This window comes from Podarcis gaigeae, assembly GCF_964106915.1.
Source record: "Podarcis gaigeae genome assembly, chromosome: 9".
Classification (NCBI taxonomy): Eukaryota; Metazoa; Chordata; class Lepidosauria; order Squamata; family Lacertidae; genus Podarcis; species Podarcis gaigeae.
This window is the reverse complement of record NC_139685.1, coordinates 49,218,729-49,232,548: the sequence shown is the minus strand read 5'-3', so window position 1 is coordinate 49,232,548 and position 13,820 is coordinate 49,218,729. Positions and strand designations below refer to the sequence as shown.

The 13,820-nt window shown below is 39.7% G+C and overlaps 2 protein-coding genes across 3 annotated transcripts in view; both read left to right on the top strand.

Moving 5' to 3' along the window:
- The window catches only part of INTU (inturned planar cell polarity protein), a 34,126-nt gene extending 32,994 nt beyond the window's left edge, over nt 1–1,132 (top strand). For both annotated transcript variants that reach the window (XM_083755536.1, XM_083755535.1), the window contains exon 16: nt 176–1,132. In XM_083755536.1, the coding sequence (XP_083611662.1) occupies nt 176–287 (112 nt within the window). In that variant the 3' untranslated portion in view covers nt 288–1,132. The remainder of the gene's footprint in view (nt 1–175) is intronic.
- Nucleotides 1,133–2,149: 1,017 nt separating this feature from the next.
- Nucleotides 2,150–13,107, top strand: SLC25A31 (solute carrier family 25 member 31). Its single transcript, XM_083755989.1, has 6 exons — nt 2,150–2,493; nt 6,056–6,183; nt 9,555–9,672; nt 10,086–10,240; nt 11,294–11,419; nt 12,737–13,107. The coding sequence occupies exons 1-6, from the start codon at nt 2,277–2,279 to the stop codon at nt 12,935–12,937; spliced, it is 945 nt and encodes a 314-aa protein (XP_083612115.1). The 5' UTR covers nt 2,150–2,276; the 3' UTR covers nt 12,938–13,107.
- Nucleotides 13,108–13,820: the final 713 nt, after the last annotated feature.

Here is a 13,820-nt window from a genome sequence, read left to right as displayed (position 1 = left end):
AATTCAGTGTGCATAAATATACCTAGCAAAGAACATTTTGAAAGCTCAGCACGTACTGCTGTATAGTTATTCCATTTTTAGTTCTTTATTAAACCCTTACAAAAGCACGGACTGTTTTTAGAATAGCCTAAAGATCTTGTTCTGACACAAAGTTCTTTTTTTTTTTTTTTTACAGGAGACTCTTCATAGATCCCAAGCCTCGGGAATTTTATGTCTGTTTTCATGACTCAGTTACAGAGGTTGCTGTTGAACTGGCTTTTAAGCTATCTTTTGGCTTAGCTCTGTAAATTTGTTTAGCTATACATCATAAACCTTCCAACACACTTAAGTCACACAAATAAGAATTAAATTATGGTTTTGTCCTGGATGCTCTTTGAAGTGTTCCTCTAAAATAATCTCGATGAATAACTTTTCAAATGTTTATAATAATACATGGATGTCATCAACAGTATTCTGAGTTGACTGACTTTTCAAATTACTTGTTTAAAAAAAAAACTAAGCAAGTGGTGATTTTCTCTTTACTGCCTTGCAACAAATTTTGCACATAAGCACTGTGATCAAGAAGGGTCTGTACATGTGAACCATATGTAGATCTGTATTCTCAGAGCTGAGTTTCTTTCTTGCAAGGTTTAAAAGCTCAAAGCATGTTACACTTTCCTCAGGTTAAAAATGCAGTTGCGCAGGGGCAGCGATGTGGGGCACTTTGTGCAAATGTGAACAGCCGTAAAGAACTCAGTTTCACACACACACCTCTGGACTTCAACTAAGGGAGTGTAATGTTTAATATATTACACAGGGTACAGAATTCTAAACATGCTATGGAATGTATTAAAGATTAGTGGGGGTGAAAGAAACCCCTGAACGTTTTCTGATTTTTATCTTACACAGGGGGTGGGGGGGAGGGTTGAGAGGAAAAAGACTACCTTACATTAAAGGGCTATAATATTTTATACAGTAAATGATGTTATGTATAATTATGTGAATGAATAAACATTACTTGTTATAAAGTAACATTGCCCTTATTGTAGATGCTCTGCGGCAAACATCAGAAGGAAATAACCATTTTGTTTTCAAAAACTTTGTATAAACTTTTTTATTTTATTTTTTTTACAATAAAGACATATTTGCAGAACGTGCCCCCATGTATTTTTATATTATCTCATGGGTCTATATACATTTCACAAGCAGCAGGCAAGTCACACAACCAGCATTTCCACTTCCCCATAAGCTCCCTATATGCACAAAAGCCTCTGCAGAAGGTTAAGGACGTCTACTTAACTGTGGGCTGATCTTACGGGGCTGGCAGAAGAATCTTGCACCATTCTCACAAGATTCCCAGTTACTGCATTCATTCTTAATGTTTATTAATTATTGCATAGCTTCACTGGAAACATCACTTCTCTTACTGTAGAAATATCTCCTAGGCCAGCTGATGGGGAACCTGTGTTAAAACATACTGGATTATCATTCCCATTAGCCCCACTCATAACCAACAATTGGGGATGGCGGGAACTCTAGTCTGAGGTTCCCCATCTTTGCCTCAGGCAATCTTAACAGCCTTGTGGGTTTGCTTGGTCGTAATTCTCCAAAATAATAAAAATAAGGACACTGTGGCCTCTTAACTTTTGTACCACTAAATTTTGGACGCTAAATTGTTGTTGCATAACTCCAGAACCCACAACACTGCTGAAAGCCTCTTCTAAGAAATGCAACAAGAAATGCTGAATTAAGTGGGGATTGATTGAGTTAGGCCCTAGAGTAACGGTGCTGCTGCCTTTGAAAGCCAGTCTGAAATATTTTAGTCCTAAAATGCATTCCACGAGGCCTTGTGGGATATCTTGCCAGCCCAACTTTTATTTTTTGCTCGGCAGCCAGAGCTTGAACACCTGTTAACCTTTGGTTGGAGAAACTGCGTTCGGAGGAGCCCATCATTGTGATTTGGGCAATGTCCCTCTCCCGGTGCTTGCTTTGCTGGTTTCTAGGCCCTTGCTAGCAGAGGTTCCTATTCCTTGCTCATAATGCTAGTTCCTTGCTAACCTCCATCTCCAGGAGGCCCAGAATCTTCTTGGAGAAGGGATGCCCAGGAAGAGAGGCTCTCGTGATTGGGCGCTGCCGGGTCATGTGGCTTGAGAATGCATGCTTCTGATCCGGTTGGGGGAGGGGAACTCCATTGGCTCTTCCTGAGCAGTGGCAGTTAGAAGTGTTGCCTGGTGCTGGGGGATGCCACTTGGGGCTTCCATTTCCACCCAAACCCCTGTGCCCACCCAGTCGACAACATGCTGGCCGCAGAGGGGCAGCAGTTTTTCGACCCTGTCTCTTTCGGGAAAGACCTCATGATAGGCGGGGTGGCGGCAGCTATTTCCAAGACGGCAGTAGCGCCCATTGAGCGCGTGAAACTGCTGCTGCAGGTCCAGGCCTCGTCCAAGCAGATCCGGGCTGACCAGCAGTACAAAGGCATGGTGGACTGTTTTGTGCGCATCCCTCGGGAGCAAGGTACGTCTTCCCCAAAGAATAGGCCCTCCTCGAAGGGTTGGTGGGGTGTGAGAGCCACAAACGTTTGCCCCTTGTTTAAATCGTGCCTCAACTGTGAACAAAATAAGTGGCAATTCTGTTGTGCCAACCCCCCCACCAGCTGCAATAAGAGGCTAATAATTCTGGCCTACCTTTTTGAGGTGGCTGTAAAAGATAGTGGGGAAATGTGCTATTAAGTTCTCTGAATACCTAGCACAAAACAAATACTTATTACTAATACTCTGAATAGTTTGTGTGTGTGTGTGTGTGTGTTTGTGTGTTTTCTCCAAGGCAATATTCCAGCTTTTACATTTTTCCAATCTTTCCTTAATGGCTGTGTGCTTCCAATGAGGCCTCACTTCCATATTCCTATATTGTTTTCATTCCAACCAAACAGTTGCACACTCCAGAGTACATAGTGCATAATATCCTTTTTATGTCCTCCCCCCCCCCCATTGTACAACTCCCATCCCCTTCCTGGCTGCTTCCACCACACCAGGTTTCCCTAATTCATACTGACCTATCTACACATGCAAAATTAATACAACATGCTCACATTTCAGCTAACGGAATATATTCACCCAGCAAGCAAGGATTTCTTCTGTAATATATACTCCTACTTCTCTAAGCAACAGAAATACAAGACTCCCACTGCACCACACGTGCAGCCTGATCCTAGATATGTCTGCTTGGAGCTAAGCCCCACCCAGTTCAGTGGGACTTACTCCCAAGCCATTGCGTAGGATAGAAACTTAATTTGACTTCCTGGAATAATAGCTGAAGATCTCATAGGTGGTTATCTTTCTCCAAATAATTATTATAACATTGTACACTGACCTGTGCCATGTATTTTTGTGCAGTTACTCTATTTATGGTGAATTCTAAGGGTGTTTTGTACAAATGTTCATACTTTTAAATTATAATTGTCTGTGTAAGCAGTTCTTTGTGTTTATGGATCCCCACTACAGTGCTTATTTGATTAGGAAAGTAGCAAATCTAAAACAACAAATCCACTAAACAATTAGTTCCAAGTACCTCCATATACCTTTAATTCAATAGGCATGGGATCTCTTTCCTTGCTGTGTGTATATAGTGTTAATGTGCACTAAATCTGTAGTTTAGCATGCCTTCAGTGTCTGTTTTACCAGCAAAATATTTAGCCTGGCTTATTTGGAGCCCACATCATGAAACAAAGATTCTGAACATTTTAGCTGCAGTTCTAAACCACTTTTATTAAGAAATGTTTTACTGAACTCCGCAGGACATACCAGACCAACCTATGTAGAACTAGACTGCTAGTGTTTGGGTAGTAAGGTGAAATAAAGGTAAAGGTAGAGGTACCCCTGCCCGTACGGGCCAGTCTTGCCAGACTCTGGGGTTGTGCGCCCATCTCACTTAAGAGGCCAGGGGCCAGCGCTGTCCGGAGACACTTCCGGGTCACGTGGCCAGCGTGACATCGCTGCTCTGGCGAGCCAGAGCCGCACACGGAAACGCCGTTTACCTTCCCGCTGGTAAGCGGTCCCTATTTATCTACTTGCACCCGGAGGTGCTTTCGAACTGCTAGGTTGGCAGGCACTGGGACCGAGCAGCGGGAGCGCACCCCGCCGCAGGGATTCGAACCGCCGACCTTTCGATCGGCAAGTCCTAGGTGCTGAGGCATAGGACAATACAAATGTGTTCTCCCTAAATGTGAACTGAGCTTTTGGACCTAGTAAAGGAATATTATCTTGAAGATATTTCAAAACAATTGGCAGTTCTTACCATGGCTTGATGACTCTCAAACTGTGATACCTTTGTGCATTTAACTTGAAACACTTGGTTCCCGTTTTAGAGTTATTTTACATGTTCTTATGAGAATGAATGCCTTCATTGTCTTCGTTTAAACACTACAGATTGAAGGCTGTCATATTAAATGTTGGGCGCAAGCTAAAATTTGTTCTATACGTTGAATGAAATATGGATTACCAACTGCTCAGACTTTTATTTTCCATGTCATTCAGTTACATAACTTTAATAAAATATGAACACAAAAATGAACATAATTATCTACTATTCTTCATCAAATGTTGGAAGTATCCCCTTCATTTATGGTCTACCAAGCTACTGAATAAAACAGGAAACATGCCCTGCTTGCTCTTATTAGCAAAAACATTAGTTTTAACTTTTTTCATAACAATCTTTTGCACTCCTGTCTAGACAGCCACTGATATTTGAAGCAATACTTTCCTTATCACTTTAAATTTAAATATTTTGTCCTGCAGTGTAAGCCCTCTCCTTACAACTTGTACTGAACTGCAGTGGTCACAACAGTAAAGATCTTTCATCGTACTTAATGTTTGCAGAAGCCTTGTTTTCCATCAGAATATATAGTGCCCATTACTGATTGCCATTATTTACCTTGGTGCCTGCAGATGCAACACTTTTCCATCCTTTGACTACTTTTTGTCTTGAACAGATCTTACTTGCATGTTAAACTCATTTTCCACTGATCTAAACTCATCCTGTAAAATTGTCCTCTTTGACCTAACCAAGATTCTCAGATCTTTCCAATGATTCTTCCTCCCTCCTTCTCCCTTCCAGTTAACTGGTGCCCACAAGCTTTGGTATTGTTTGGCTTCATGCTCCTTTTCAGCTCTCTTTACATTCCTGCAGTGAGACCTTGGCTTCCATTTGTCCCTTTGTTTGACTTTTCCTGTTCTCAAATGCTGCTCTTTTTATGTGGTATTTCCTCTTGAAATACATATGTAGTTTAATCCAGGTCTGCCTATCTCCCTTTCTTTTGCCTCTTCAGATCTTCCTCAAAGCCTAGTTTTGCCTTCACTTTCCCCAGCTCTCAGCAAAACTCTTCCTCCAAAATAATTCCTTTTGTTGATCTAGTTTTCACTTAGTAAGGCTTAGTAATACACTGCATCACCTGAGTCTTAGCAAGATCACCTGAGCCTGAACAGCACAGTGGTCAGAATGTCTAAAATAATTATTGTTTGGCTAATTCTGGTTATTTAAAATTTATGCATGTATGCCTCCAATGTACTGCAAAACCAAGTCCACCACTCCTTATTAAAATGGGTTTAGCACCCCCTCTGGTGGTGAAAACATAACCTAAAAAACAGCTGTACAGTACTATCTTACTAAGACTAGGTTATATATTTGGTGGCAATCAAACACACAGATTTAGCATGCTTTACCATCACAGTGTGCTTTCTATTTCCTGCTGTTTATTTGCTAACTCTGGCTCTTTAAAAGATTAATAGCATCCAGTTTACTGCTATCGATGATCTGAGCTTCCGTTTTTTCCAGGGTTTGCATCTCTCTCTGCTTTTTAAAAAATCAGTACTGAGACAGTTGTACATAATTATAGGGGATCTAGATTTGAGGTGAAAGAATTGGATGATCAGTGAACATTGAACTCTTTATGGATTCACTTATTCCACAAGTACCATTTCAAGCATATGAATAGGTCCAAGTTCAGTAGACATAAACATGTAGTTATGCAACAGAAACAATTTAAGATCATGTCAACTGTACATTTTTTAATCTTCTGTAGGATTTGCCAGCTTCTGGCGTGGCAATCTTGCCAATGTTATCCGGTACTTCCCAACTCAAGCCCTAAACTTTGCTTTTAAGGACAAATACAAGCAGATTTTCATGGCTGGAGTGGATAAAGATAAACAGGTAAATGTGGTGTAACATTTTGTTTATTGCTGATGTGTCCAAAACCATTTTGCTTGGTCCAAACATGAAGAAATTGGGATATCCTTTTGAATTATTAATAGTATACAGTATATTTCAATAGGTGGTGTATAAAAGAGGCATTGGGATTTGTATTTAAGAAAAAATTCTAATGAATATGAGTACAGTAATTGCGTGAACAATATTAATCCCCATCATATGTGACAAGTGGAACTTGCAATAAAATGTTCAGGGTTACTGCCAACCCTTTTCCAGGATACTTCATTCCTTCTCTCCTCCCTACAAGTAGGCCAGTGCTCCAAAGTTACTGTGCATGCTCAGTCCTCATTGGGATATTTTGGGGCTACATCTTAGAGTTTTTACTGTGGTTTTTGTTTTTGTACTTCTGCAAACCTTGGAGTTCACTGAAGCCTGCTGATACCTCCTCTTGTTTGTGAATGGTGCTATTTGAGCAATGCAAGTCTGTACTCTGAAGAATGAGCTTATTAGTGTAGGATGTTTCTACTTGAAGCTCAGTATCATGCTATTTACAAATACATTCTTTATCTGAATTAGGCCTTTAAAAAAAAAAAGTCCAGCTGGTACTTTAAGCCAAAATGAAAAAAGCAATTGCTCTTAGTAAGTGGAGCAAGCAATCCTCTCACTGATGCCTGGAGCTCTCCAAACCTGTTCGACTTGACCAGTCGCATGGTATGTAGAGGCGTAAATCAGCAGTTTGGAAATGGTTTTCTCTTAATAGCACTGATGGTACTGACTGTTCCCCAGCTCTGCTTTTTTGATCTGTAAAGGTAGATGCATGTATTTTCAAAGGACACCATCAGAGTGCAGAGCTGCCTCCTTCGAAAGGAATACTGAAAAGGCAGTCTTTAAGGGCAGGTTTACACGTCTCTGTTGTTCATCACTCTGTGACTGCAGCATAACATGAAAATTTGTGCATGTGAAAGTGCCATTGCAAATCAAGCTCTATAAGTATATTTTTTTTAAAAAAAGAAAAATCAGTGGGGACAGTTCACACATTCAGCAACAGGACTAGTTTAGATATAGGTTTGGGCTGCTGTCCCCCCCTCCCCAAAAAAACCCCACTCATGCACAGTAATGTGTGAGGCCGTAATTTCAACATCAAAGTAAAGTGTGAGGTGACATTGTACTTTACACAGAATTTTTAGGCGCTGTTGCAGCTGTGGAAATTACCGCTGTCTGTTTCTGATTCATATTGTTCCCATGTGCATGGGAGTATTTCTTATGGAGCAAAATAAATGTGTGAATTGATCCCAAGTGATGGGGATTTTGTGAATCAGCTTAAAGAGGGGACCCACCCTACTTGATCCGCTTCCCTGGCTACGCCTCCCCAGTTGCGATAGATACTTTAAACTGAGGTTTGGTAGGAACCTCAAGGTTTGCGACTTGGAGAGGCGGTCCAGGAGTGCTCTGGAGTCACGTAGGATCGAGGGGGGGTTCATGCAGGCATGCTAAGGGCACCCTCCATTTGATGTGGAGAGCGGTCATTGTGAATCAGCCCTAACGTTCCACAGTTTGAGAAGGGGGATCAACAACATACAATCACCTCAGCAACACAAAAAGGCTGTTATAGGCCATATGTTGTTGTTGTTGTTTAGTTGTTTAGTCATGTCCGACTCTTCGTGACCCCATGGACCAGAGCACACCAGGCACTTCTGTCTTCATATGCCTTTTGTCTTTGTCCATGGAGTTTTCTTGGCAGGGATACTGGAGTGGCTTGCCGGTTCCTGCTCCAGGTGGATCATGTTTGGTCAAAACTCTCCACTATTACCTGTCCATCTTGGGTGCCCTGCTCGGCATAGCTCATAGCTTCTCTGAGTTATTCAAGCCCCTTCGCCACGGCAAGGCAGTGATCCATGAAGGCCATATAATATACTATATATGTATTTTGGGGACATCTTTTATTGCTATGTAATCTTTGTTTGATACTGTCATGGGATTTTTTAAGGGATTTTTTTCTAATAAGCTGGTTCCTTTTCTTTCCTCCCAGTGCCTTCTGCATTGCCAGAATCATACTTTCTAAAGCACCTGGTACTCTTTCATGCTTAATGACCATTTACAAATACTCTGCATTTGGATTTAATACCTTGCATTGCATACTTATTTTCTGTCAGTATTCATATGTAAGCCATTTCAGTTTTAAAGCTCTTACTCTGAAAGAACATGAAATACATCTTGACATACTTTGTGATATAAATGCTCCAAAGGGTAAAAGTCTTTTTGATTTTTTATATTATCATACTGTTATATTTTCAAATAAATAGTTTCAACAATGTGTGTCTTGAATATTGAAGTTCCCATCTAGCTTAAGTTAGTTGTGTATAATAACTCCCATTGAAACTGTAAAGTTGTAAATGCCAGTACCAAAAGATTCTGGGTCATATTTAACTAAGTTAAGGGTAGACCCGTTTAAATTAGGCCCATTCATTTTAATAGGTCTACTCTGATAAAACTCAGTTGACTACCACTCAACCTTCCCTCAAAATGTGAAGAAACCAAAAAAATCTTCTACTTCAAAACACAACCTAGTTATTCGAAAATAACTTGTGGCACCATAAATACTAAATAAATACTAAATACATAAATTATGGCAGAAGCCTTTATGGACCACAGTCTACTTCATCAGATGAATGAAGTGTTATCCTGAGTTACGTATGTGTGTATAAATAGATACACACACATGGGGAAGGGGAGAAGGTAAACAATGTGGTCACGGGTAAATGAAATGCAGTAAGTACAATGACAGTGATAATTGCATAATTTAATTTGGTCATTCATACAACAGTTGAGGGTAACTCAGACATCCTGGCGTTGGCAAACCAATTATCACAAGTGTAATAATTAAACAACAACAACTTTGTCCTGCTTCAAACTACAGGTTTGAGACTACACTGAAACTCTTGATGAATTATAATTCACTGGTTTCATCTTTCTGCCTCCCTTTGAAGTTCCTTTGTTACTCAATTTTCATGGCACAATTTGTGTTGGGATGGATTTTGTGAAAGAGCCTCAGGTTGTTTTACACACAAGCCAAGTTTTGCCACCAAGTCTTGAGTTTGGTGCGCCCTTTGCAATGCAGGTTGTGGATTTTCTCATGGGAATTTGCAAGAGGAAACTCCATCTTGAATTCTCTCAACTAAAATATTGCCGTCAAATCTAAGTTCCATAGGACACTGTTGATTTGCTTATATTCAAGCATCACCTTGGGAATGTAAAAAATACAGTAATTTCAGGCTTGTGTCATCACACCATTGCTTAAGGTATTTGTAAAAAAAAATAAAAATTGAGGATTGTTACAAACCCTATTTTTGAACTCAGCAGTTTTTCATTTTCAGTTCGGAAGGTGGTTTGTTTCAAATCTGGCTTCTGGTGGAGCAGCTGGAGCAACTTCATTGTGTGTGGTATATCCATTAGACTTTGCACGGACCCGGTTAGGTGCTGACATTGGAAAAGGTAAGAGCTTCATCTTCATATTTTAAGGGTTGTGCGCTGAGACTGGCAGTTTGTGTTTCTGCCTTCTTTGTGGTGGTGCCGCAGTTTATGGAGCTCCCTTCCTAGAAATATGCATTTGTTCCCTCCATTACCATCATTTTGATGTAACCGGGGGGAGGGGGGGTTTCAACCCAACTGTTTAGTATGTGATGGGTAGTAGGTTTTCAGCAGCTGAAAATTGTTGTATTTATTTTGAAAAATGTTTTTCATGATATTTTACCTGTTGTATGGCTCCTTATATGGCTCCCTGGGCTCCTTTAGGAAGAAGGACCGGATAAAAAAATGAATTAATAGTAATAGTTCCCCTGTTCATTGTGGGGAATACTTAGAGCTAAAGTGCTCCCCTAGTTTTGTTATTTCTTCTTTCATTTTAGGTATGGAAGAGCGACAGTTCAAAGGCCTTGCTGACTGTATTGGTAAAATTGCAAAAAAAGATGGCATTACCGGCCTATATCAAGGATTTGGTGTTTCAGTACAGGGGATCATTGTCTATCGGGCATCCTATTTTGGATGTTATGACACCATAAAAGTAAGTTTTCTGATCAAACTCACCCTTTCCCATTAAAAAAAAGGATTATTTGTCACCTTTATTATGGATGCATTTTACAGTATTTATCCTATCAGCTAAGATATTATTAATCCTACTGCAGAAACAGAGAGCTAAGACTTAAAAATAAAAAGACATGCCCAATTTGGTTTGTATTCCTTTAGTTTGTTATTATTTTATAAATTTAATAAATCTACTACATGATCTGGAGGAGCTCTGTTGTTCCTTATGGTTGATGATAACACTTGTTTTAAAGCTAATTATTTCTACACATTTATTCATCCCAATTTGCTAATTGGTTCCTGAAGCCCAAAGGTCTGATGCAATATGATGCTCCTTTGCTCACAATGGCTGCCCTGTTGATTTAAAATGAGAAAGCAAGTTGACTGTTAAATTGGGCAGCGCTTACGATCAAGATCTCAGTGTATTCATTGGACATGGGGATGCTCATATGTATAGATAAAACATTTATACTATTTAGTTAATTAATGTGCCTCACAGATGAATCCTGTGCATTTCTATTTAGAAGTAAATCTCTTGTGATTTCCTGCTACAGAAATGGCTTTTAAGCTCTAAGGGATGCTAACCAGGCTCCTGGACAGTCTCGTTCGGACTGCGAAAGATCTTGCAGGAGCCTCCCAGAGCCCACTTGAGACTTTCCCAAAGGCCAGTAAGCAAGCCTGAGAGCCTAAAAGCTCTGTCTTGTGTGTCTTTAATTTGTGTGATATCAGCTGGCCAGCTGCAAAGCGTGTAAAGCTGCAATCGCACAAGTTAAATGTGCTTAAGTTGCAATCTTAATATATGTTATTTGCCCCCTCCCCCAAAAAATCATTTGGCTTGTTTGCCATGTGTAAAGCGTAAAACAAAAGGAGAAAAGAATATGTTTCCAACTACACTGACCATGTAAAATAATCCATTCAAAATACAATGCACTTAGGAAATTCTGAAGCAATATAATGATTTGACAGCATCTGTTTTTCCATTTAGATTCTCAAGTTACCCCAGTGAATTCTTATTTCTCTTTTCTCTTCTTAGGGAATGTTGCCAAATCCAAAAGAAACACCATTTGTCGTATCTTTTGCAATAGCTCAAGCTGTGACTGTATTTTCTGGCATACTGTCATACCCCTTTGACACTGTCAGAAGACGCATGATGATGCAGGTAAACAACATATACTTGCTGGTGTCTAAGCACAGGAGGCCTATCTAGAAGGGTAGAGTCCTGGGGGGAATTCTAGGAGGGGAAATATTAACAAATTTCAAAGCTACCCTCTTCTCCTGTCCCCCACTGACATCCTTCAATTTGCATTTGCAGAGGCTCCTGCAGCCATTTTTATCAATCAGCTAATTGCACAACATAGCATATCACATATAACAAGTGCTATCACCAGGACTCTCTCAGGTGTGGAGAGGAAGCATTTACCTGGGTATGTGGACCCTACATTTTGACCACATATTTGTGTGGTTGCCCAGCTGGCTAGTCAGAAACATGTATTTGCCTGTTGATGTGCTGAGCAAACCAGGTGATTTTCCTGTTTCATGTTTAATTTCAAAGCAGCAGTGTGTGTCTCTGTGTTAAGAGAAATACATTTATTTTTATTCTTTTCCTGTTGGGGGTAAGGGGGCAGTAACCATCCTGTTGTCGCCCTGTGGTGCAAAGAACGCAAGCTCTGTCGTGTGCTTTCTTTAAGGTCTGCTGTTTATTTCAGCAATGGGTCTGTCTGCCTGACAGCTGTTTTATTTACAAAAAGAGAAACAACTTATGTAATTTTATGTAATCTTCCTTCTGGATTTTTTTTTCAACATTAGAGACTTTTGAAAAGGAAGTACAGTATGCCAATTTGAAAGCAAGAGAAATTAATTTTTTATATCTTACAGATTTATATGGAATACTATTTGACTATCTCAATATAAATATCTATCTTAAAAAATAGATTAAGAAAATTCTCCGGTGTAAATATTTTGATGCAAACACATTTTTTAAAATATCTATCAAAAAAACCATACTACCAACTTTGGGGAAATCTAAACACTTCTAGATTGGTACTTGTCGATGTTGGTGATGGGGGTGAAGAACCATGTGAAGTTCAGCGAAAAGGCAGTGAAGAACAATGTTCCAAAAATATGCTTCAGACATTATCCAAGAATCAGCATGCTTCAAAACACCCTGAGGAATGACATGACCTTGTTTAACTCTGAAGCTTAAAAGAAACATCACAAGAAGATCACAGACTTGCTAAATTTAGCTGCAGAGAACTACATCAGGGAAGCATTTACTCATTAAGGTTCTTATATTGAAAAAGAGATAAAATTAGTGAGAGGTGTTTCTAGACTTATAATTACAAAAATGCCTAATACTATATATCAGACCCTAGACTGAAAATTATAAAAATACCAAATGCCAGATTAGTCCCTTGCCACATAGTAAGCATGTACATTTTCCAATCATCTGTCTTTGTTTAAAATTATTTTAACACAGAGTGGCGAGGCTGAACGTCAGTACAAAGGAACCATTGACTGCTTTTTCAAGATATACAACCAGGAAGGATTAAATGCCTTTTTTCGGGGAGCCTTTTCAAATGTACTTCGTGGGACAGGCGGTGCCTTGGTGTTGGTCCTATATGACAAAATTAAGGAGTTTCTTAATATTGATCCATCAATAGGCCGATCATCTGACTAAAGTCACTGATAATAGTCACCTGTCCCTACTGTTAAAAATGTCATTCATTATTATATGATGAGTACTGTAAGAACAATCAAAAGTTTTGCATGGGTCTGCTAATCATTTACACTAATGATTTGAAGGCAGCTAAAGCGTGATTTGTTTCCTTTCATAAAGAGTTGCGTTTACTTGTTTTTTTGTGTGTGCATTCCTTTCAAATGCCTGGCTTTTGTTTTTTCACTTGTATTGTTGTGTCACTCATTTTCACTACCAAGTCAAAACCAAGGTTGCTGCTATTTTCATCTAACAATTGGGCAACTTATAGTGATAAAACCCTTTGAGTTCATGAATGAGCTGAGGTTGGAACCTAGATTTCCATGAGGCAAGGTCAGCACCAGTCACTAGAGAGCATTGGGGAACATGCAGCCCTCCAGATGTCCAAATTTTCTTCAGCCCAAACCAGCATGGCCAATGATCAGAGATAATAGGAGTTGTAGTCCCACAACATCTGGAGGGCCACAGATTCCCTATCCATGCACCAGATTTTAGATTTTTTTAAATTAGTGCAGTCAGAAATGAGGTGCTTTTCCTGACAAGACACACATCCGTCTGTTTTTATGAGGCAGTTTAATATCCACAGCCATCAAGGTAGCAGAGCTCTTGCAAAAGTTGTAATTTTCAAATCTTTAACTCCACACTAATCCCTTCCAAGTTAATAGAATTGCTCTGGTGTAAATTACAGATATGTGGAGGAAAGCAAATGGCTATGAATAGAGGTAGCTTATGGTACTTACTAGACAGCTTGCTTGCATACGTATTTATAGCACTTCTATCCGGCCTTTTGCCAAATAGCCTTAAGGCGGCTAACAATGTGAAGTAGTAAAATGCAATAAACATAACA

Bases quoted from the DNA above. Each gene is read 5' to 3' on its own strand.
- SLC25A31 (XM_083755989.1), top strand. From the start codon at position 2,277: ATGCTGGCCGCAGAGGGGCAGCAGTTTTTCGACCCTGTCTCTTTCGGG. The intron at 2,494-6,055 runs GTACGTCTTCCC...AATCTTCTGTAG, and splicing joins GCGCATCCCTCGGGAGCAAG to GATTTGCCAGCTTCTGGCGT. The intron at 11,420-12,736 runs GTAAACAACATA...ATTTTAACACAG, and splicing joins GAAGACGCATGATGATGCAG to AGTGGCGAGGCTGAACGTCA.